General features: G+C 44.2%; 2 protein-coding genes across 2 annotated transcripts in view; one reads left to right on the top strand and one right to left on the bottom strand.

Moving 5' to 3' along the window:
• Window positions 1–1233, bottom strand: part of coq10a (coenzyme Q10A) — a 3678-nt gene extending 2445 nt beyond the window's left edge. Inside the window, 4 exon segments of the mRNA XM_079742384.1 lie at window positions 20–29; window positions 83–232; window positions 596–804; window positions 944–1233. Coding sequence (XP_079598510.1) covers window positions 20–29; window positions 83–232; window positions 596–732 — 297 coding nt within the window. The 5' untranslated portion in view covers window positions 733–804; window positions 944–1233.
• A 1920-nt stretch (window positions 1234–3153) lies between these two features.
• ankrd52a (ankyrin repeat domain 52a) lies at window positions 3154–21426 on the top strand. Its single transcript, XM_079741404.1, has 28 exons — window positions 3154–3321; window positions 3895–3978; window positions 4096–4174; window positions 4343–4413; window positions 4529–4729; window positions 4876–4963; window positions 5427–5569; window positions 5841–6053; window positions 6205–6283; window positions 6411–6525; window positions 6637–6719; window positions 6841–6958; window positions 7451–7519; window positions 7607–7747; window positions 7943–8005; window positions 8105–8216; window positions 8476–8547; window positions 9659–9860; window positions 9966–10053; window positions 12727–12844; window positions 13397–13616; window positions 13782–13869; window positions 13975–14058; window positions 14177–14322; window positions 16069–16151; window positions 16320–16402; window positions 16497–16588; window positions 16767–21426. Exons 1-28 carry the CDS (start codon window positions 3295–3297, stop codon window positions 17036–17038), a joined length of 3234 nt encoding a protein of 1077 aa, XP_079597530.1. The 5' UTR covers window positions 3154–3294; the 3' UTR covers window positions 17039–21426.
• The last annotated feature ends 1746 nt before the right edge of the window (window positions 21427–23172 follow it).

Here is a 23172-nt window from a genome sequence, read left to right as displayed (position 1 = left end):
AGCACATATAACTCAATACACAAATTCCACTGGAAAACATCTGGACACTGCTGAAATGAGTCAGCAAAGGCTTAGTTATTACCCAAGTATTCTGCGCTCCGAGTACTCCTTCCGTTTGTTGGTGAAGCTGATGAAGCCTCTGCTTTGAGGAAGAGCTGCCATCGTTTCAGAGTCTTTGAGGCAAAGCACTCTGGGAGTTCTGGTCATTAGGATGCCACAGGAGGACAAATGTCTAAAGGTTCAGAGGAAAGCTAGAATAAGCTGTATTCCAGAAAGAGTACAAACTGTTGTCAACACCACCATCAATAACATCAATGACAATTACATTCCAGGTGTCCAAAACAAAGTCATTTGCTGGATTTTTACACTGAGCTCCAGTAGGGTATGGAAGCTCTCTGTGGCGTTAAAGCGTATGCTGGTATTTTCGAGTTTTAGCTGTAACGTGACATTCGCTCTGTATAAAAGGAGTGCAAAAGTTGTTCTGGAAACATAGAACTGGACAGCTGTCAAAAGGACGCAGGACAGCTAATAATATACCTAGTATTTACAAGTATCATCAAGTGTGATCCATGTCAACAGAACCCGGAGAGCTTACCTGATGTTCTGGCGGAGACGCTCTCTGGAGCCCGCGGTGCGGCAGGACTGGTGGGAGCCCAGGGTGGCGATCTCTAGAAACTCACTGAATGTTCGCACACCCATAGGTAAACGACGTAAACTAGCCGGGACTGCCATGGAAACTGACTTCTAGAAGGTATCCTATCCTTGTTCCAGTCAGGAGACCCCCAGTAAGTGGTGTCCAGGAACCTGCCAAAACAAGGTGTTGTCAAACAACCGGCGTTGGCTTCCTCAGTCAGACGGATATACACTAGTGACGTCTGTTTAACCTCGATGTACCTTTCTAGCTTACCAGTTGACATTCATTAGAGAGCAACCTCACACTTACCTAGCCGTCACAATCACTGCTGGTCCGACTATCAGCCGACACGGTGCATTACGCCTTATCAGCCGAGACACTAGCCACCGGCGGCTAGCTTAGCCTTTATAAACTGTTCAGAGTCCCACGACCTGTGGCCGCGTTCACGTTATTACCATACACACTTGTGTTATTCCATTTCTCAAGCGTTTAGTATATATGTCAAAAGTGTAGAATAGTATTCCCCTTTCTGTTGTTGTCAAATGACATTAAGAGTCACTCGACCTTCTGCAGCGGGAAGAGGGAGCTGGTGGTCAGCTGGGAGGGCAGCCCTTTTCTTCTTGGCTCACCGTCTTCGTCGCTTTACTAAACAAGCCGCGTTAAGAAACGCACTAGCGCCGCCCTGCTGGCTGGAGTGCGACCATAAGACCCAGGATGGCCACAACAGTAATTCATTATAGCTTCTTCCTTGATGCTTTTACCTTTTATTTTTTTTTTTCTGTGGATGGATATATGACCTTGGTTTAAGGCTGAAGTGCCCTTGAACCACTGCTTTGTTATACTGTATATATGGCAGATTCATCTAATCAAGCCCTGCCTGTGCTCATTATTATTCATATAGCATAAAAAGGGAATCATTTATTATGTATAGCTTCATATGTTTTATATAAATGGTTACAGAAAAAAAAATTGGGTCATAAAGATAGAATGATTATTTTGTTTATGACTTTGTCTTGATAAATAGTTATTATATACTTGAAGTAACTATGTTAGGCAGCCAAATATATGATTTAATCACCATATGTAATTAAATGATAAAATGTCAAAAAGTGAGCATAGATTAAATCTTCTTCAACACTGCCTTGATTAGCGCTGACATTATTCTTACAACACTCCGTCCAAACTTTTGCTTTAATATTAAATGTATTCTTGCAGAGTATTTACAAACATTGTTATTGGTTCAGTTTTTCTGAAGCAGGAACTTTCCGTAGCTGCTGTCTTTTCCGTTACATAACAGAGGCCAGTCTGATGATGGTGACTTAACTGCCCTTTTATTTGTATTGCTCGGAAAGTGGAAAGGATGTCATGCATGTTACCATCTTCTAATTCTATTTAGTCTCCGATCCACCTCACTTTCACTATAGTGTTTTTGAAATAAGGTCTATGAGCTAATTTCCACAATGTCTAAATCTTGATACTGCTATCACATGCTATTCTTACTGAGGCCTATATGCACCAACCATTCTCACCCCCTCCAGTTCCTGCTTTAGCTGCCATGCTTCTTCCTTGATACAATGTAACAAAAAAGTGAAGTGAAATAAATAGGCCTGTTGAGAGATCCTTGAGATTCTTTAATTCACAGGACCCTTCAGGTCATATTACAATAAAGCCTATTTACATTGGACCAAACTGTCATCTATGGTCTCTCAAGAATACATGTTTTGCCTTATTAATATATTTCAGCTAGCAAACATTTGTTCTAATCTATTTTAACTAAACTTGTAGTTCAATTGTTGAATCTGATTTTTTCACTTCAACATGGCACTACATCCTATCTGTCCTGCCACAGTTGACCGATTTTGTTCTAACCCTTACCGTTATCAGTATTTGCTTTGTGTTTGTACAACACCTAGGCCCTCACAAACCTCATGGCATTTAAATATCTACCTGACTTTCAAAGGACCTACTGGCTCTTGGAGCAGCAGAAAAAAAATCCAATATTATTGTGATTTCCTTATTTCCAAAACATCCACTGGGTCTCGCAATTTCCCCGATAAATGTAAACCCAGACCGCCACGCCTGTAGGCGGACCAGCCAGCATAACCTCGCTCCCAGGCGTTCTCCTCTCGCGACGAAACGCCTGGAACGGGATGCTCAAAATTACCGTTATTGGCTGTAGAGGGGGCGGGACTTAGAGTTTCATGCGTTTTTCGCCGATAGGCGAGAAAGGGGAGGGACTTTTGAAAGAGGGATATGCGACAAATTCCGTTACAACATGACTCGGATGTTGTCAAATGTTTGTCAAAACTCCATATTTTTCTCCTTGGGATTTTCTGTTTTGTTAATGTCATCCTGTTCTTCATCATCTCGTTCCGGGGAACGTTAGCTTGCGAACACAGCTCATGAGAAGTGAGCCAGCGGAAATCGTGTAGTGGCAAACCGGGGAAACGCTACAATTCATGGTCCTCTCTCAGCCTCTTCGCAACCAGCATCAGCGGAGAAGACATTGGATACGGACAACAACACTGACAGATCTTGCCCGCAATTCTGTTTGCTATCAGTTATGGGTGCAGTCTGAAAAAGTGGATACAGTAGCGCTATCACTATTACCTCGCAGTTTTATACTCATGAAGGAGCTCCGTCCTGGTTGAGTTTGGGAGATGGGAGTTCTTAACATTGCAGACCAGGTAGGTTTGAAAGAAAGCGCTCCATTGCTGTGCTGTGGCGTAGTCTAGTTGCTGGTCCCTTAATAGCTGCTCTTGTACGCAGTAAATACGTTTTCCTTGCTAAGGACGTATCTCTCACTATTTGTTTTTTCCCCCGTTTCTATATTTGTAGCTCAGGTGAATTATAGACATGTCGTATTAAAAGATTGCATATTCAGTTCTCTATTTTTTTTCTGAAGAGCTGCAGGCCCAGACATTATAGCTTAGCTGGCAGGTTAGCATTAGCTGGTTGCCTAGCATTAGCCGCTGACGTCGTTAGCCTCTCACCAGGGTCAGGTAAGGCCCTTATTTAGGCCTGCTATGGGGCTCTGTCTACTTACTGGAGGAGACGAGGAGACTCTTTTGCTTACCACAGATGCAAAATATAAATATTTTGTGAATGCATTGTTATGTACGCATTAGCCGGCCGAGTGAACCTATGCACTTCCAATAATTTCGTCGAATATTACGTCGATACAATTAAAAAGGACGGTTTAGCTGGGTATGTCATGTAACGTTTGCGTTAATGTAACACGGATATTTCCATATCTGCAGCCTCCTCTGGTCCAGGCCATCTTTAATCGTAATGCTGAAGAAGTCCAAATATTGTTGCACAAAAAGGAGGATGTCAATGCACTGGTATGTATAAAATGTATCTGCGTTTGCACGGTGATGCAAGATCACCTTTCGCGGTTGTAGTGTTTCATGCTTATTAAATGTCATCATTGATCTTCATCCGGCTTCTTTTCTCCACAGGACCAGGAGCGCCGTACACCGCTACATGCTGCTGCATGTGTGGGTGACGTCCACATAATGGACCTGCTCATTGAATCAGGTTTGCGTCTTACATAATTATATGATCTGTTAACCATCATGTTAAGTATGCTAAAATCGTGTGTCTTATATATAGCTAACATCCAGTTTCCAGCATGCATGAGCACAATGCCAAAGTTTGTGCCAGCGTGTGAACTTTGTCTATTTAACATGCATTCGCTTTTGACAGGTGCCAGTGTTAATGCTAAAGACCATGTGTGGCTGACCCCATTGCACAGGGCCGCTGCCTCCCGGAATGAAGTAGGTCACCTGTGCCACCGGAAATGATCCCATTTTTCTCATGTTATCCTGCCTCTCGGTGGGGCCAACCCGTGTTCATTTAGGGTTGGTTAAATGGTACCGTTTCCCTTTGCAGAGGGCAGTCGGTCTCCTGCTGCGACGTGGAGCGGAAGCCAACGCGCGGGACAAGTTCTGGCAGACGCCGCTGCACGTGGCGGCCGCCAACCGCGCCTCCCGCTGTGCGGAGACCCTCCTGAGCCAGCTGAGCAACCTGAACATGGCGGACCGCACCGGCCGGAGCGCCTTGCACCATGCTGCTCAGAGCGGCTTCCAGGAGGTACGAGGCTAAGGAGGAGGCTGCTGGTGGGCCTTTGAGGGGCTCTGGGAAGAAAGGCGACCAAACCAAATGGGATTTTGAATAATTTTGACACGTGAACACTTTACAAATAGTTTGGTTTTCTCCTTTTTTAATTTAATTTGCAGATGGTGAAGCTCCTGCTGAACAAAGGGGCTAATCTGAGTGTGATCGACAAGAAGGAGAGACAGCCGATCCATTGTGCTGCCTACTTGGGTGAACAGCTTTTCTACTTAATGGAAGGCCGATTAAATATTAAGATCTGAGGAAATTATTTTATTCCCCCAACTATTCCAAACCCCTGCTAAAATAGGTTTAGGCTGTTTGTGGAAAATTATAAATGTTTATATGCACTTGATGATATTGATTATCCTATCAAAAGGGTTTTTAAAATCAGAATTTAATAAGCCGCAGTTTCTCAATATCTTAAAACAAGGCGTTTGGATCTAAAGAGCCGTTTTAATGTAGGGTTCAGACCTCACAAGACAATTCTGTTAATGCACAGGATATCGCGCCATACATCCAGTGCAGGAATTGCCTCATGAGGGGTTGTGGCTTGCCAGCTCCTAAGTGCTGGCACTTAGTCTAATTTTATGATGAGGCAAATGAATAATGTGTCTGCAACTTCCTGAAGTATTAATATAAAACATCTCTATTCCTGCCATGTTTGACCCTGTAGGTCACGTGGAGATAGTGAAGCTGCTGGTGTCTCGCAGTGCTGACAAGAGCTGCAAGGATAAGCAGGGCTACACGCCCCTCCACGCCGCGGCCGCCAGTGGACACCTCGAGATCGTCAAGTATCTGCTGAGGCTGGGAACGGAGGTGAGTGTCCCAGCAGGCATTGAGTCATGAATGTGGATACAGAGGATGAGTGGTTGGTAGAAGTAAGTTTGCAATGTCTTCTTTGTAAACTCTTCCCTGTAACATGGGGTTTGATCGTGTTTAAACATATCCTTTTGCTTTGACTTGTTTTAATAATGGAATCTTTTTAATTCTTATTACCTAACCCTAACCCTGTACTTGTCTTGCTGTGACGTCTCATCATTAACATTCTGTTATGTTTCTTCCCACCTTTGCCTTTCCCACCTTTCAGATTGATGAGCCCAACAGCTTCGGCAACACGGCCCTGCACGTGGCTTGCTACATGGGCCAGGAGGCGGTGGCCACGGAGCTGGTGAACCACGGGGCCAACGTCAACCAGCCCAACCGCAGCGGCTTTACCCCTCTGCACCTGGCCGCTGTCTCCACCAACGGCGCCCTCTGCCTGGAGCTGCTGGTCAACAATGGGGCCGACGTCAACCAGCAGGTAGGGCGTCAGCGGCACGCGCCTGCCTTGTTTTATAAAGAAGGCTGTTCATTAAGTGTTGTTTTTTTAATGTCCTTGGTGAAGCTGGCCTGATGTGCTGACTTTACTATGTATGATAGAAAGGAACCAAATTGTATTTCTCCACCTGCAGAGTAAAGAAGGGAAGAGCCCATTGCACATGGCAGCCATCCACGGACGCTTCACACGCTCTCAGATCCTCATCCAAAATGGTAACCATGGCGAGGTGGCCAATGTGGGCTAATACGGTTTATCCTAAGCTAATTACCCGACCTAATGACCCAATGATTCCCTTTTGTCCCCGTACGCCTGCCCTCCCTCTTCCACTCTGCGTGTTAGGCGGGGAAATCGATTGTGTGGATAAGTATGGCAATACCCCTCTCCACGTTGCTGCTAAGTACGGCCATGAACTTCTGATCAGCACTCTGATGACCAACGGAGCAGACACGGCCAGGTAGGGGAAGAAGCTTTAATGAACCTATAAGTGTTGTAACGTCTGTTTATTGTTGTTGTTGTTGTTGTTGTTTTGGGCTGCTGGGAATCATGAGATGTTTTCTCTCCACAGACGTGGGATCCACGGAATGTTCCCTCTGCACCTTGCTGTGCTCTACGGGTTTTCAGACTGTTGTCGCAAGTTACTCTCCTCAGGTTTGTGTTTGTGTGCCAAACTCCTACGTTGATTTACTTCTGGATCACTGTGAGCCACATGCAAACCTTTGCCTTGGCTAACTGTGTCTCCTATCTATGTTGTTTATTCTTTACGGAGCAGGTCAGCTGTATAGTATAGTGTCGTCTATGAGTAAAGAGCATGTGCTGTCGGCTGGTTTTGACATAAACACCCCGGACAACTTCGGTCGGACCTGTCTACACGCTGCTGCATCTGGAGGGTAGGTCTCAAACTTCCTGCTAGTGACGTCAAGGTTGCCACTGTTACTGGTATTACTGGTGTTGGATGTCCAAAATTAGAACGACAATATTTAACATTTTATCCGAATTTATGGCATTATATTAATTTCTTTCTTTAAATGCGTGACCTTCCCCTTTATTTGCCTGACAAAGAAAACGGCAGCTTAATAAAGGCTTTTTCTTATAAAAAAAACAGGCCTGTGTCATTTAATCAGCTTCATCACGTAGGCCAAATACACCACAAACATGCCTCTTAAACCAGAATGCGCTGTGGATGCCTAGTCTAGTCTAGGTTAAACACCAGATAGCGCCCTCTAGATGGAAACTACAGTGTTACCGGTTACCGTGGTGATTTCAAAAGACAGTACGCCTGTGTGAAAATTTCCACACGGTTGAACCACTGCTACATGCCTGACCACACAGAAAACTGGTCTTCTGCATCCTAAACCTGTTGTCTCTCTCATGTCTTGCAGAAACGTTGAATGTCTGAATTTGCTATTAAGTAGTGGTACTGACTTGAACAAGAGGGACAAAATGGGAAGGTGAGTGTCCCTTTTCTAGTGCAATGAAGTCAGTGCATGACATTCGTATTGCTTGGATGGCTGGCTGATGGTTGATGGTCCCCACAGGACCCCGTTGCACTACGCGGCTGCTAATGGGAGGTACCAGTGCACCGTGACTCTGGTGAGCGCTGGCGCCGAGGTCAACGAGCCTGACCAGACGGGCTGCACTCCCCTGCACTATTCTGCTGCCTCACAAGCCTTCTGCAGGTCAGTGTGGATTTACACCTGTCAAACGTGACGCCTGGGCATTTATTTGGCCCAAGGGTCCTGAAATGTAATGGCAGATGATCATAGAGCTAACACTAGGGCAACACAATCACTAAACAGACCTGAGGCATTGCCTCTAGCATTTTTTAGTATGCAAAATCCTGTCTAATCCTGTCCACGGTTCTTGTCTTGCAGAGTTGACCGTCATTTTTCTGGGAGCCATCAGGCTAATGAGGATGATGCTAAGGAGTCCTACTTGTACGTTATTCCCTTCACTCTTCTTCTTATGATGAATGTGTTGCTGGGCATTATTGTTGTTGTGCTGCGTAACAGTTGAGTGTCTCCTTTTGGGAATAGCTGCTTGGAGCATCTTTTGGACAACGGTGCTGATCCATCCATGGTCAACTCAAAGGGTTACAGTGCGGTCCACTATGCAGCTTACCATGGCAACAAGCAGAACCTGGAGCTGGTACGGTCATTTCTTCCCCTCGCACTTTGTTGTGGTACTCTTAAAATGCAAAAAAAGGCCACTATACTGTTTATTGGCAATTAAAAGAGCCCAATGGAGTGCTTATATAGGCCTGTTTAATTTGTTATTTTATTGGGGGTTGCTTTTAAGTTCACATACGCTGTTTGGGTTTTTTCGGGAATGGAAGCGACGATATTTTCTGTTTATTTTGGCAGCTGTCCAGTGATAACGTTGTTTTCCATTTCGATCTCCCACAAAGCTTCTGGAGATGTCCTTCAATGCACTAGGAGACATAGAGAGCAGCAATCCAGTCAGTCCCTTGCATCTGGCTGTGAGTAATGTTACATGTTTAATAGCTTTCTTTTTTTATAGTGTATAGGGACAGCGCACAATTATTAGTATTTGCGCCAGAGTTGGCTAGCAGTTCATTTACATCTATTTACCTGGGGTAGGTAGAACAAGTACAGCCAATGCACTACATACAACATCATAATAACTAAAGTCCATTAGTGTGAAATATATCAAATCAGGTTGATAGGTACCATAAGCCGTCATTAGTGTTGACATTTTTGTGTTGGCTTTAGCAGAAGCTTCAGGGTGCTTTTAAACAGAGCAAAGCTTTCCTGAGCCTTTAATGTTTGTGGCTATGGAATACCGCTACCCAACTACTTTAAAGGGGACATATCATACCACCAGATGTGAGTGTGATTAGCCATTACAAGCAGGTTTGAAAATGTGCAGCATTGTGACATCACAGGTGGGCGTGTCCACCTAGATGTGTGCTGGATAGATCAGTCTATCAGCCTACCCAGTGGACTGTAGCAAACGTTGCTCATCTATCCGTCACACATCTTGGTGGACACGCCCACCTGTGATGTCACAATGCTGCACATTTTGAAAACGGCTTGTAATGGCTAATCACACTCACACCTGGTGGTATGATATGTCCCCTTTTCCCCTGACCTAAGGTTGTCTTCCTGAACTGTGATAACCAGTCACCCCAGGTAGATGCTCTTGTCTTTCTGCCACTGCCTGGATAGTCCAGGCACCCTCTAAGGAGGGGGAGCAAGATAATGAATAAGTGTAATCAGAGTACAATAATGTTATTTGCGTACATTAAGGGTCAAGCATGATTTAGCTAGCCAATCCGACACGTTGCTTATTGCAGATGTCAGTGTGGCTGCAGCAAGATCTTCAGAACCGCATGTTCTAAAGAACGGGCTGCAATGCATTTTACTATAAAAATTACAGTTACAAGTATCATCCGCATACATTTGGATGCTAACATCTGGGTATACTTGAGGAAGCACATTAATATAGTTTGTCTGTCTGTATATGGATATGGATATAGAAAGGTGGATAGTAATCGAGTCCATCACTTGATGGATAGTTGTCTCTGGATGCGTGCCCTTAGTCCTGGCTGTGACTCCCCCCGCCCCCAGGCGGATCGGGGACACTGGCAGGCCCTGCGTGTCCTGACGGAGACGGCGGCCTACGTGGACGTGCAGGACGCGGCCGGGCGCTCCGTGCTCTACCTGGCCGCCCAGAAGGGCTACGTCCGCTGTGTGGAGGTCCTCCTGGCCCAAGGTGCCTCCTGCCTCCTGAACGACAACCGCCTCATGTGGACGCCCATCCACGTCGCAGGTACCGTAGACCGCCGTCTGGACCCGGACACCGACTGACTGTCAAAGGAGGAGTCATCAATATTAGTTTGGACTAAATGTGTTTACTGTGGACGTTTCTCGACAGCTGCCAACGGCCACACTGACTGCCTGCTCATGATGATAGAGAACGGGGAGGACGGAGACCTCACCAATGTCACGGACACGTTTGGCCAGTGAGTCGCTCTCCAGTACACCCCTCGCCATTAGCCTCTAGTCTGCACGGTGCTTTGACTTAACCGCAGCCTCACTGTTGTCCTACTTAATCGTAGTTTTCTTGACTCGAATCTTCACTAGACGGATACTTAACTGTAGTCTGCTTAACGACACCCTTCACCGTACTTCAACTTGACCGTAGTCTTCATTGTACTTGTATATAGTGTGGTCTACTTAATAGAGATAGACCGATATGTTTTTTTCAGGGCCGATACCGATTATTAGTAGTCAAGGGGGGCGATAACCGATATTTGGAGCCGATATTAATTTACAGAAAAAGGGAAAAGATTAGCGTCAAAATTTTGAATAATACAAACTCCAACACTTAACTTCATTTAAATGCCTTTAAGTATATGTTTAATAAACACAACAGCTTATCAGATTTGCAACATTTAAACAAATAAATGGCTCACTAAAATTTTCCTGAACTGAAATGTTAATCTTTTACTTATCTTTCTTTTAAGTTCAAACAGAAAAAAAAACTGCAGGGTGTTCTAATGAAGTTAACTGAACATTTAAATAAATAAATAGTTCCCTAGTTAAACAGCCATTATTGCCCGACAGTTTTCTCTCAGACAGACGGTGCTTTGCTGTCAGTTTCTGCAGCTTCTCATGTGGCTTACACACACACACACACACACACACACACGCACACGCACACGCACACGCACACGCACACGCACACACACACTATTCTCTAGCCATCCGCTCATCGTGCTTCCCTGCAATAAAACAAACTGAATTTTACTCTCTCTCTCACACACGCACACACATCTTACTTTTATCACTGACTATTTCCCTATCAATATTATCAGCAACCTTGTTTCAAGTGATTAAACCGTTAAAAAACACTAAATGGCCTACAGCATCTTCACTTTAATAATCAGTGTTTATTATAGGAACAGACAGCTGCTGCTAACCTATTGGGCCTCAAAGTAACGTTAGTAGTCGTGAGTTGTAGAGTTTCGCTACAGTCTGCTGAGCGTCAAGAGCCAGAGAAGGAGAAAGCGGAGCGCTGGGCTAACGTTACGCTAAAAGCTAATCAGCCTTCACCTTAAAGCCTAAGGGCTCGAGGGGCTCCGTGGTTACGCAGTTGGATAGCGCATTACGCAGTTGTAGAAGTATAACCACCACTTAACGTGCTTCCCTGCAACAAAACTGGACTGAATTGAGTTTATTAGGTTTTTACTCTCACTCACACACAGACTTCTACTATCACAGACTTATTTCCATATCGATATTATCAACAAACCTTGTTTTGAGTGATTAAAAGACATGCCTGGACGCCGGACTGTGAGCAGAGCTGCCCCTTATGTTTATATAACGTTAATGGGCTCACGGTAATGTTACTAGTAGTTGTGAGTTTTAGAGGACTGTGATGTTTATTACAATTTCGGGAGAGTCTGCTGCCTTAACATACCTCGACAAAACCTTTTCTCCTCTCCGCTGTGTGTGTGTGAGCACTGTGCATGCACAGCTTTCACTGCTGATTGGCTGTTACCCGTCGTGGCTCTGCGTGTAACCAGAGCGTGTAACCAATCAGATGGTGCTGTGGGTGGGACAATGCTGGAGACAGCGTAGTGACAGCAGACAGAGAGGCGCGGCTGCATCAGAGCCAAAATAACCCAGTTTAAAATTGATCTCTTATCGGCCGTCGGATCAAAAAAAAGGCTGATGCCGATATGCGTCAAAATGCCGAATATCGGCGCCAATAATCGGTCGATCCCTACTACTTAAGCATATTCTTCACTTTACTTGTACTGAATTGTAGTCAGCATCCTGCGTCTCTATAGCTGCATGTCCCCCTCTTCCACCCCTCTGCAGTGGCTCCCTGTAGCTTTAAAAAATCTTAAAATAAATAATTGCTATTTTTACCTTTCAAAGGGAACACCTCCTATTTTGGAGATCAAGGTGATGCTGTGACACTAAAATAACAAAAGTGTCACATTTCATCAATGAATCAAACTCGAGGCTATTGGATGCTGCTGTCGAAAGTATTAAATGAATGGACAGTAAATTGTAACTAAAAGAAGAACAAACGACTCCTTATTCAAACGACTTACTACCTAAAGCTTTTGTACGAAGTAAGATGTCTTTATTTCACCGCTAAGTGCTGCACCACATTTTTCGTAGCTATGATTGGTTGTAGGCCGATCAAATTGCGTCCAGAGATGTTTTGGTCTGTTCCCCTTGGGTGACGCCCCATGGAAATCGAAAATGAAAGAAGAGCTTCCAGAATAATGGCAGTATGCTGTTCGTCTGGTGGTGCCAGTCTAATGACACACCCTACAAAGATTTGATCCTCATCTTTTAGTCTATCATTACTAACTGCCTTCCCTAAATGGAAGACGATTCCATCCCCAAACATAACTCTGCATATGCACAGCAATTGCGATCTTTCATATCATTTGATCTAGACAAGCTTTAATTCATATGAACAGTACTCAACACAATATAGTTCAAGAAGGCCCATCAAAATATATTTATCTAAAGATCGATCTCTGGACTTTATGAAGCATTATCGGATCATTCAAACAAAGATTGATTTGAATCATCATGCGCGTTGGCCGCAAATGCTTCATTAGCACATTCAGTCTCTCTGTAACGGAGCCGTTCCCCTGTGTAAACCTTAGGAGCCCTCTCATGCTGGCTGTCCTGGGAGGCCACATCGACTGTGTGCGTCTCCTGCTGGAGAGGGGCGCCCTGCCCGACGCCAAGGACAAGAGGGGCAGCACGGCCCTGCACCGGGGGGTAGGTCCTGCCACATGGCCGCCATGAATGGAGACCTTTATCCCCCAGCTTCAGTCCGTTGGACCAACAAGGCCTTGGCTGTGCTGCCCAACACTCATAATGACGCAATCAACCTTTTCTCTGTATTTAGAAAATCTAGCGCTAAACTATTTAATGTGAACACTTCAGCCGCTGCTGCTGTCATACCTAGCCAGTGTGACGTGTTTAAGCTGTGAAGGCATTTATCTAAATAATTAATGACTAAAGGTCAACTACCGGTCAGGTTTTGATGTTAAGGTGTTTATATGTCTTCTGTGAACAATATTTCGGGTGCAAGATGCTCTTTGTTTGAAACATTGACTCAGGCACCTAAACCCTTTGTCATCTTTCTTTAGATTGGCACCGTCTCCCATTAGCCCAAAAATGTAATCTTTGGAAAAGCATTTCATAAAAACCTAAACTCTCTCGCAAGAGCATTATTAAAGAAAAAAAGTGTCTTTGGCTGAAGACCAAGATCAGTAGTTGCAACCTGGCTGTTTGTCTGTGTATTTAATCTACAATGCCGTGGTGCAGGCGGTGCTCGGCCGCGACGACTGCGTGACCGTCCTGCTGGAGCACAAGGCCTCGGCACTGTGCCGGGACGTCCAGGGCAGCACGCCTCTGCACTACGCCGCGTCAAGGGGCTACACCGACATCCTGGCCAGCCTGGCCCCCGGCGCCGTGGCCACCGACCCGCAGGACAAGCTGCTGGACAACAAACGCTACACCCCGTCACACTGGGCCGCCTACAAAGGTGGGCACGGGACCGGGGGGAGAAACAGGGGGCGTGGTCTGCTGTCCATCGATGGGGGAAACGGGGGGTGTGGTCTGCTGTCCATCGATGGGGGAAATAGCTTTTGGGGGATTTTTTTAAATTTTATTTGTTGTGTTTGAGTGTCTCCTCTTAATCTGTACACAGGGCATGAAGACTGTTTGGAGGTTTTACTTGAACACAAAACATTTATTCACGAGGAGGGGAACCCGTTCACACCGCTGCACTGTGCTCTGTGAGTATCCATGGCGCTTCAGCGTCCCCATGTGGCTGAATGCCGCATATGAGTCTGTGGGGAGGTATTCTGTCAGAGAGGCTCATTAAGTTCCTCTGGGTGCAGGATGAACGGCCACTGTGGCGCTGCGGAGCGGCTGCTGGAGACGGCTGGAGTCCATATGATCAACACCAGAGATGCCAAAGGAAGGTGAGGAGCCTGTCTGCCAGTCGCCTGACCTGGTACTACCAGTCTGCTCTGAAGGGCCGCTGTTAGTATAGAAAGCCCTGTGTTTGTGTGGTGTAAACGTGTGGCTGTCTACCCGTAGGACCCCGCTCCACGCTGCGGCATTTGCGGAGGATGTGGCCGGCCTTCAGCTGGTGCTGCGCCATGGAGCCCAGGTCAACGGCGTGGACGAAAGCGGACGCTCTGCCCTGATGGTGGCCGCCGACAAGGGACAGAGCGGCACCGTGGGTAGGTCTGACGGAGCAGACAACTGTCTGGGATGGTGACGAGGGGAAACAGAATAGTGCGTCAACCCTAGCGGTTGACACACTTAACGAGTGAACACTCTAATTGTATTCACTGGGATTTTCAAATGTGTAATGCTAAGTGGTTTGAGGCATTAAGTGTTCTGGGAGATGCAACCTAATCACAAGGCATGCTTGGCCGCCTCCTGCTCTATTATTTTAATCATTCCTGCAAACTTGTAGCTTTTCGGCGACAATCGCCGTTTTCTTGGTCAATTGGGTCATTCATGTGAATCGCGTAGAACCGGAGAGTTTTTTTTTAGGGGGTGGGTGGTGGGGGGGGCTGTCCTTCATATGCATGCCATGCAGGCTAGAATTGCGAAACATTATTGGATAATTCTTATAATTGACATTTCTCTGGGCCAATCAGAATCTCAGCACTTGCTTCAGAATCCTGAAGCACACAGCGCCAACTGAGCTCGCCTTTGGATGAGACGCCTGGCTAACGCGCAAGTCTGATGGGAGCTCTTAACGTCAATTTGAAGTAGGGGTGTACGATGTAAACGGTATAGAAAGTACACCACCGTGAATTTGCGCTACGGTATGGATTTTGACGTTAACGTGTGACCGGTAGACAGTGTTGTGTGTAATGCGTAACAAAGTAAGTAACGCGTTAATACCGTAACCTAAGTACTTGGTCATGTAAAAAGTAAAGTTACGTGCAACTACTGAAAATATGGTAACAAAACATTCCTTTTTCAATTCGGCACAACGTTATTTTTCCCACAGACAGATTGACAGCGACACTGCCTTCTCAGGCAGTATGCTATTGCGCAAGCACGCAGGCGCGCAGCAAGCACCTCTGCGTGCTTGCGCAATAGTCCCATCACAAGCTCTCAGTCCACACCATACGAGACAGACGCTGGTAGCGTGAAGCTGTCTCTGCATATCCGACATTGCTTCCGCAGGCATTTTCCAAAGCCAGTCCTTACGACAAAATGCCAGTAGTGGAACGAGATAACAAACGCTGTCACTGTTTACCTGTGTAAGGACATGGTTCCCTTTCAAAATGTCAATAGAAAAGGCTTTAAAGAGATGGTCAAAACACTCGATCCCAGGTACGCGTTACCTGCCCGCATACACTTCAGCCAAATTGAGATGCCAAAACTATACGTCAAGGTCCGCAAGCAAGTGGAGAAACAAATCCATACTATTAAACATTATTGTTTTTCAGAGATGGAAGTAACTTGAGAAAAGATTAAAAAAAAAAATCAGTTTTGCTGCCTTACCAGTATTTTACTCCTTCAGAAGCATTTATATCAAAATTAGAAGATACAATTAACATACCTTGATGTAATATCGTTACCATCTATGCCTCAAATCATACCATGATATACATTTTAGTTCATTCCGTACAGCCCTAATTTGAAGGAACTATCTTAGCTACTGCTTCTTTAATGTGATATAATTTTAATGCTGATGTTTAATAAGTACAGTTAGACCTGATGGTTGCAGTGTGAGACTAATCTCAAGAGACAATGCATCACCGCAGTTCATTCAGACCAGGATCAACCTGAACTAGACAGATGTTCATATATGCATATCTTTTGTAGTTTTAGCTACACTACTACCATTTTCAATTTGAAAATGTATTATCGGGGATAATCGCATCTGTTGATATGGTATTAAGATATTACTTATATGATTCTATATGTTTATGAAATATGGTTTACATGGTGTCTGTTTTCAGCCATTCTCCTGCACCGGGCCAAGGCTGACCTTACACTGCTGGACGATAATGGGAACACTGCACTGCATCTGGCCTGCAGCAAGGTCCGCTCACCAGTTCCACTGCTGTTAATGGAAGCTCATGTATATAGATTACTGCAGGATAAAAACATATATGGTCTGGGATTCAGGGCGTTCGATCCCCACGCCCTGAATCCCATTTCTTTCCTTATTGTCAATGGTTCTCCTTCGAATCACCTTTCCGTCCTCCAGGCCCATGAGATGTGTGCCCTGCTGATTCTGGGGGAAATCCACAGCCCTGCACTCATAAACGCCTCCAACAGCGCGCTGCAAATGTGAGCCCCCCCCCCCGTAATAAATTCAGCCTGTTTTTATGTGTAGATGCCAGACGCCATAGGCTCTCTGTCTGACTGTAAATCCACGTTCCAGGCCCCTCCACCTGGCGGCGCGCAACGGCCTGGCCACGGTGGTGCAAGCCCTGCTGAGTAGAGGAGCCACCGTTCTGGCCGTGGATGAAGAAGGTGGGCTCCGGCCTTAATGATGCCTCTCTGATAAATACACAACCACTGGATTACTCCCGATATTGATCAGTTACGGCCATGTGTATAGTCTTAATATTTAACCTCAAACGAGGCTCCGGGGACGGCCGCACTCAGACAGGATGTTGTTGAGACGTGTTCCTGCGTTTGTGTTCCCCAGGCCACACCCCAGCCCTAGCCTGTGCCCCCAACAAGGACGTGGCTGACTGCCTGGCTCTGATCCTCTCTACCATGAAGCCTTTCCCTCAACGGGACCCATCCCCCTGCTCCTGCCCTCCCCCCACCGTGGCCCCGGCGCCGGGCCTCAACCTGCTGAAGCACTGCGGCATCACGGCCGCCTGCGCCCCGCTGCCCAACGGCGGCCTCCACAACGGCTACGTCAAGGACCGCCACAGCGCGGCCATCGGCCTGGACGGCTGTCTGACGGAGTGAAGGGCCCGCCGCCGCCCCCCTCCCACTCCTCGCCGGCTGCTGTCCCCCATCGCCGCCGCCGCCGCCACCACCCGGGGGGGGAGACGCCCTTTAACACGGCCCCAGCGGACCACCAGGAGAGCACCCGCCCACATGTCTGTTCTAGATGTATGTATGTACGTACGTACGTGTGTTTTTTGCGTGAACGTGTTTTAGGCGTGCGCGAGAGAATGTGTTTGGTCTTCTCTTGAGGTGCAGTCAAAACCTATTATGCAATTAGATCCCATTTCTCCATCTCCTAGTAGTGCTCAATTCCTAAAAGAAACAAAGCGTCTGGTTGCTCTACAAGGTCACACAAACGCACACACACACACATTGAAGACTGGCGTCCACCGTGGACCCAGCAATCCGGCCTCCCCTCCCCCTGCTCATTTAAACCCTTTAAAATCATGTTTGCGTAATGATGTAACTGACAGCTAATAGCATGGAGACCTCTGTATCCTTGTGTCTCTCCATATCATTCAGTATTTAACATCATATCACCCCTGCTAAGTACCCGTGACCTTGTAGAGGAATGTACAGCCTTTCCAAAATAACGATCAAAGAGGGGTTTCTTTTTTCTTTTTTTGTGTTACATTTTTATGAAGGAACCATAGAAGGGAATTATATAAATTCTGCTTAAGTGCAATGCTAATGTACCACAGTACAATCCTAAATTGGGGAAAGGGTCAAGTTGTTTCCGTTGTGTACTTTAAATGTACGGCCTAGAATTGTTCTTTTTGGTATTTTAACAAACGACAAAAAAATGAAATTGGTAATGCTGCTGAATTGATTAAGTGGCTCTCCTTCCAAAGGGGAGCCGAGACTAGGTTGGCATATTCATCAACTCTTTCCTCATGGCCAACTTGATATTTTGAAGATGTTAAATAAGTGTTTAAGCTAGAATGTTTCTAAGCATATAAGTTATGACCAAAGTTGATCAACACTACTATGGCTATAAATTATTTATTTGAGCTGAACTGTACTGTATAGAGAAAGACAATAGATCTTGATATACCTCGTCAAACTCGTTTTAGCAGCTGCTTCATCTTCAGCCAGGGTCCGTAGGTCTACAGTCCTCCCGGCAGGACTAGAGTACTATATTGTAGGATAGTGATTTGACTGAGGCCTTGTTTATTTCTGGATGAAGGCTTTACTAGTAATATCTGCCAGCAACACCTCATCAAAAGCATCGTATCTCTGAGCACATAAATGAAAAAAAAAAGCCATTTCAATTTTTTTTTCCCCCATCTCTTTTTATGTCTGTTTCGTTTTTTGTTCTGGAGGATTTCACAACTAGAATGGCCTACCTATTGAATAGAGCGGTCGGTCGCGCTCCTTGTTGACAGTCACTCTACTCTCTGTTTGTGTTGGGACGACGATGCACCCGCCGGTGTGCTGGTTTTGGCAAGCTTGTATGAGCTTATGAGAAATGTTTCTCTTCCTTTCTCGCTTGTGAAGAAGTCTTAACCGTCTTAATACCGTGCGTCTCGACTTCCCGAGGGTTGGCGCTGAAGTCGAGGACGGTCCGACTGGGTTTTTTGTTGTTCAGATGTAGTTTCCAGCAATGTTTTAGTTTTGGCCTTCTTTTAAGTTATTGAATAGACAATCACTGTCACAAGGGCTTTTGTTTCCCCTTCTTTGGTTTTATTCTTAAGACTCAACGAATGGCTCTGTGTGCTGGGCATTTTAATGTCGGTGTCAACACAAATGCACTGGATTGCCTCTATTGGCTCTCATGAAAATGCCTTTTTTGACCCATGCCTTCCATAACAAACCATTTCAGTTGGGAATGATTCGTGACATAAGTTGACGGCCCCAAGATCTGATTTGGAAATTTTAAGGTTTTTTATTTAAGAGCTTGCCAACAATATTGACCAGTTGGTTAACCACATTATCCATTTTCTTTTGTCTGAAATATGATTAAGCTTGGTACCTCCTTTTTTTTGTTTTGTTTTGCTTCCTTGTTGCGAAGAACTAGGAGGAATTGAAAATCAGTCCCTTTTCAAAGCAGAGGGCTAACTGGAACCACAAAGACGGAACTAGAGATGGCCAATTATGCTTTTGAATTTCAAGGATAGCGGAAATCCAAATAATTGTGCTTTTAGTGTTCTCGTCGTTGTCGTTTCCTCCCATTTATTGTACTAAACATACTAAAGATGATTGTATTGGACCACTATAGCTTTTCGTGTGACTTAAACCTGTATGTTGTAACTTAATCATTCTAGTGTTTTCCGTCATTGGCCAATGATGTAAAATGTCAGATTCAAAAAAAAAAAAAATAGATTGACAAGGAAATTTCATATCAACTGTCAAGAAATGGCACAATTACACTTATTAGACACAATTCTGGATAAGGGAGAAGGACCTAGATTAGGCTATGTTTTTCAAGAAACCCAACATTGGGGACTATTGTCAAGTTTGGCCATTAACTCCATTTCAAAGCAGGGAACTCCCGGAGTGTTTTAAAACTAGTTTATTTCAGTTGTCTCCATACCTGACTGAAATGAAATGGAACTATTTGATACCCAGGCTTTTTGTTTTGTTTTGTCTGTTATTGGGTCGGTGCATTTTTGTAGTCTCAGGATTTGTGTTTAAGCACCAGGCAAAATTTATCAAATCTGACATTTCAACAAAGTAAAAAAACAAAACAAAAAAAACATACTTTTTAACCTTGATCCAACAGCACTTAAATAAGATAGTCAAGCACGCACTTTAGTACTTTCAGGTTCTAAGTGTGAAAATCAAGAGGAAGTATGTACCCATGTTTACATGTGTGTTTTGCTGCCAGGATGGAATGGTTGCAAACAAAGCGAGCAAAGCCTTCTAGTGAGGCCAAGGCTGCATTATTGAAGTCAAACCCAGTCAATTAAGCACACGGGCAGAGTGTCCTGTGCCAAGAACACGTTCAACAAAGTCTCTTAAATTGCACACCAAAATCATTATTTTCCCAAGATCTTAAAAAAAACAACATATTTGGTTTCTCAATTCTAGCATAGTTATGAATCCATTAATAGGTGCTACTGTGAGGTCAGTTTGGGCTGGCATTATCCTCCCCTGATGTCCTTATTTGACCAGCAAATTGAGCTATTGCCCCCCCCGAAGATACACAAATTGTAACAGAATCTTTTTGTACTGTCAGTGTTCTTTCTTGTGGTTTTATTTAATTTGCATCTACCATTGGTGGGTGTGTACATGTGCATGGAGCTAACAATTTAGATGTAAAAAAAAAAAAGGATCAAACAAATGGAGCATATAAAGTATATCTGGAGTCAGACACAGAAAGCAATGAAAGGTCCAATTGTAGCAATAGAGCGTGTGTGTAATAGTGTGCAGCACAATTATTGCACTGCCATCCATTTAGGCCAATTCAGTAAATCATAGCATAGATGCCAATGGAGGACTTCAATGCGGGTTAGGTGTGTGAATCTATGGTCAGGAATAAGGCCTATGTGCCAAATTTTGTTAAGAGGAACTCCTCTTAGTGAAGCAGCAATGGATTTATGCATATGTGCAAGCAGTTTACAGTCTGACCTTCAAATCTGAGCCATGAATTTACTGACTGAAATGAATGTAGGGTCAATTTTAGAGCAGGACAATTCAACTTCTCCTGACTTTAAACTATCGCTCTTCATTTGTCTTGCAAAGATGTATCTATACAGGTAGCATGATTATAACCGATTCTCTACATATTAGTTTTGTATTAGTCTTCCTGCAACCAGGGTCGAGGGATGGTTTGGCATTTCTGTCGGGGGTTAGGCGAGTTGTATTTACTCTTCTCTTTATTTTTCTCTGCTGTCAGCGTGGAGCATAACCTACAAGGTAGACGGAGATGTAGAGATCAGATGGATTTTAAAAGAAATCATGTTCATCCATTCCATTGAGATTGCCTTACGATGCGTAAAACGAAACAAAAATGAACCACATTAGGGAACATCACACAAACTTGTTAATAGCCTATATTTGACAAAATGCACCTAAGCTACACCCATTTAGTGCCATAGAAACCTTTATTTGCCTTTAGACATCAATCATAATAACTGGGTCAGTAACTTCAACTAGTCTGGATTTACATTTTGTGTTTTGAGCAGCATGTCCGTTTTGCCAGATATGATAGTCCATATATAGTGTTTTTTTAAATGATCATAGTCAGTATAAAATGTTTGCATGGGGTAGTAGTTGATGAATGCAAGTGTTGCGTTCTGTCAGTAGAACATCTATTTTACAATTGGACACAAGGAAGGGAGATAATTGGTCCTTTTTGGTATGGCGACGCAATCTCGAGGTTTGTTTGTATAACATGATTATTTATAATGTGTTTTACAGGGGAAAAATATATTGCGCTAGATTTCTGCATGATGTGTGTGTTTGTAGGGATATATGTATATGTATATGTATATGTATATATATATATATATATATATATATATATATATGTGTATATATATATATATATGTGTATATATATATATATATATATATATATGTGTATATATATATATATATGTATATATATATGTATATGTATATATATATATGTATATGTATATATATATATATATATGTATATATATATATATATGTATATATATATATATATATGTATATATGTATATATATATATATATATATGTATATGTGTTACTTGAAATAATTCTCATATATGGCAAATTTCCATTTATCTCTCCTTGATCCACTGTTGAGCCTTTTGCCTTAAAAGCTGAGAAGGAAACATCTGGCAGTATCTAATGAGTTGCATCAATTATACAGTACTTTGTTGGCTTGCAAAAAAAAAAATCACATTTAGTTCCGAGTGTCAGGAAGCACACGAATCAGTGGAGGGTAGCACATACCTTATGGTTGCCACGGTGCAGAGATTGTTCTGAGAAGTAAGGATATTGCCATATTTGCCACTGTGAATGAATTATTTAGAGAGAAAAAAAACAATCAACTTTGGCGTGTCCACGATACAGAGCCAAATAGCACGGGGGATTAAAGTGGTGCCCTTCCAAAAAAACAACCTATAGAGAACGAGACCCTTACGACACGTTTTTTAAAAAATGTGGCCAGACGGGAGTTTAAATCTTGGTATTCCTCCCGTGTTTTGGTTAGTACGACTTCTTGAACCAGCCTATTCCGGAAATGTAATAATGCTAGATTGGTGTCAGCAGATGTCTGATGTTTCCTACCTGACTAAGGAGCAGTGAAATGCACCTTGTACTTATATTGGACCTGCGCTTTTACCTCATCAGTGATCGTTTGTGTGATGTAATGACTTTTCTGTTTTGTCCTAATGTAATTAGACCTTTCTCGCAGCGAGTGTGTGAATTTAAATATCTGCATGTTGATCCTATACATGCAAAAGTCCCCCAGATTTCAGTTGAGTGAGAAAAAGGTGAGAGAATCCTATAATTTCAAAGTCTCTCACATGCCACACACAGTGTGTTGTGCACCTGTACAGTTCAGTCTGCGTGCAAGATCATGGTAGCCATGTAACTTTACCTCTACGAATAAGATCAGTCCATTTTGACCTTTGTCCGCCTTCCCCCGTCTGGGCTCTCGATGATTCCCCTTCCCCACCAAGAGGATCTGTGTGTGTGACGCAGCTCAGTGGCGGCATGGTGCCTTTTCTTTGTTACTACCGAAAGGTACGGTCTTCCATTTGTACTTCCGGGAAGCCTTATAAATGGGGGACGGGGAAATTAGAAGGAACATCCCAAGACAACAATGGGTTCATATTTCCCTTGAAGTATCGGCTATTATTCTCAACAATAATTTGTTTGAAAACAGGAAAAGAAGGGTTTTGTTTTGGAGCGGGAGATTTGAGAAGAAGTCTGTTGCCGCCGTCATTGTCCAAACTTCTTCTATGTCCCCGGTGACGTAATGCTGCCTCGGGCGGTAGAGCCGTGCATTACTTCTTCTAATGTGATTCTTGGCACACCAAACATTGATGACTTGGGAAACGGTAGATTATGAAAGCACAAATCCAAAGATGGCACCACAAGGCTAAAGTAGCTCTCCCCGCTCCATCTTGAGGTAGAGAGCCTAAGGAATGTCTCGGACATTGATGGGAAGACAAGAATCCTTTTTTCTTTTTTCGGAGTGCAGAGGACGTG

The sequence above is a fragment of the Pollachius pollachius genome (genome assembly GCF_949987615.1).
Source record: "Pollachius pollachius genome assembly, chromosome: 8".
Lineage (NCBI taxonomy): Eukaryota > Metazoa > Chordata > Actinopteri > Gadiformes > Gadidae > Pollachius > Pollachius pollachius.
This window is presented reverse-complemented; position numbering and strand designations above follow the sequence as displayed.

Excerpts from the sequence above, each read along its gene's own strand:
- ankrd52a (XM_079741404.1), top strand. The coding sequence starts at position 3,295 with ATGGGAGTTCTTAACATTGCAGACCAG. Across the intron at positions 4,964-5,426 it reads CCATTGTGCTGCCTACTTGG|GTCACGTGGAGATAGTGAAG; the intron begins GTGAACAGCTTT and ends TTGACCCTGTAG. Across the intron at positions 6,526-6,636 it reads AACGGAGCAGACACGGCCAG|ACGTGGGATCCACGGAATGT; the intron begins GTAGGGGAAGAA and ends TTCTCTCCACAG.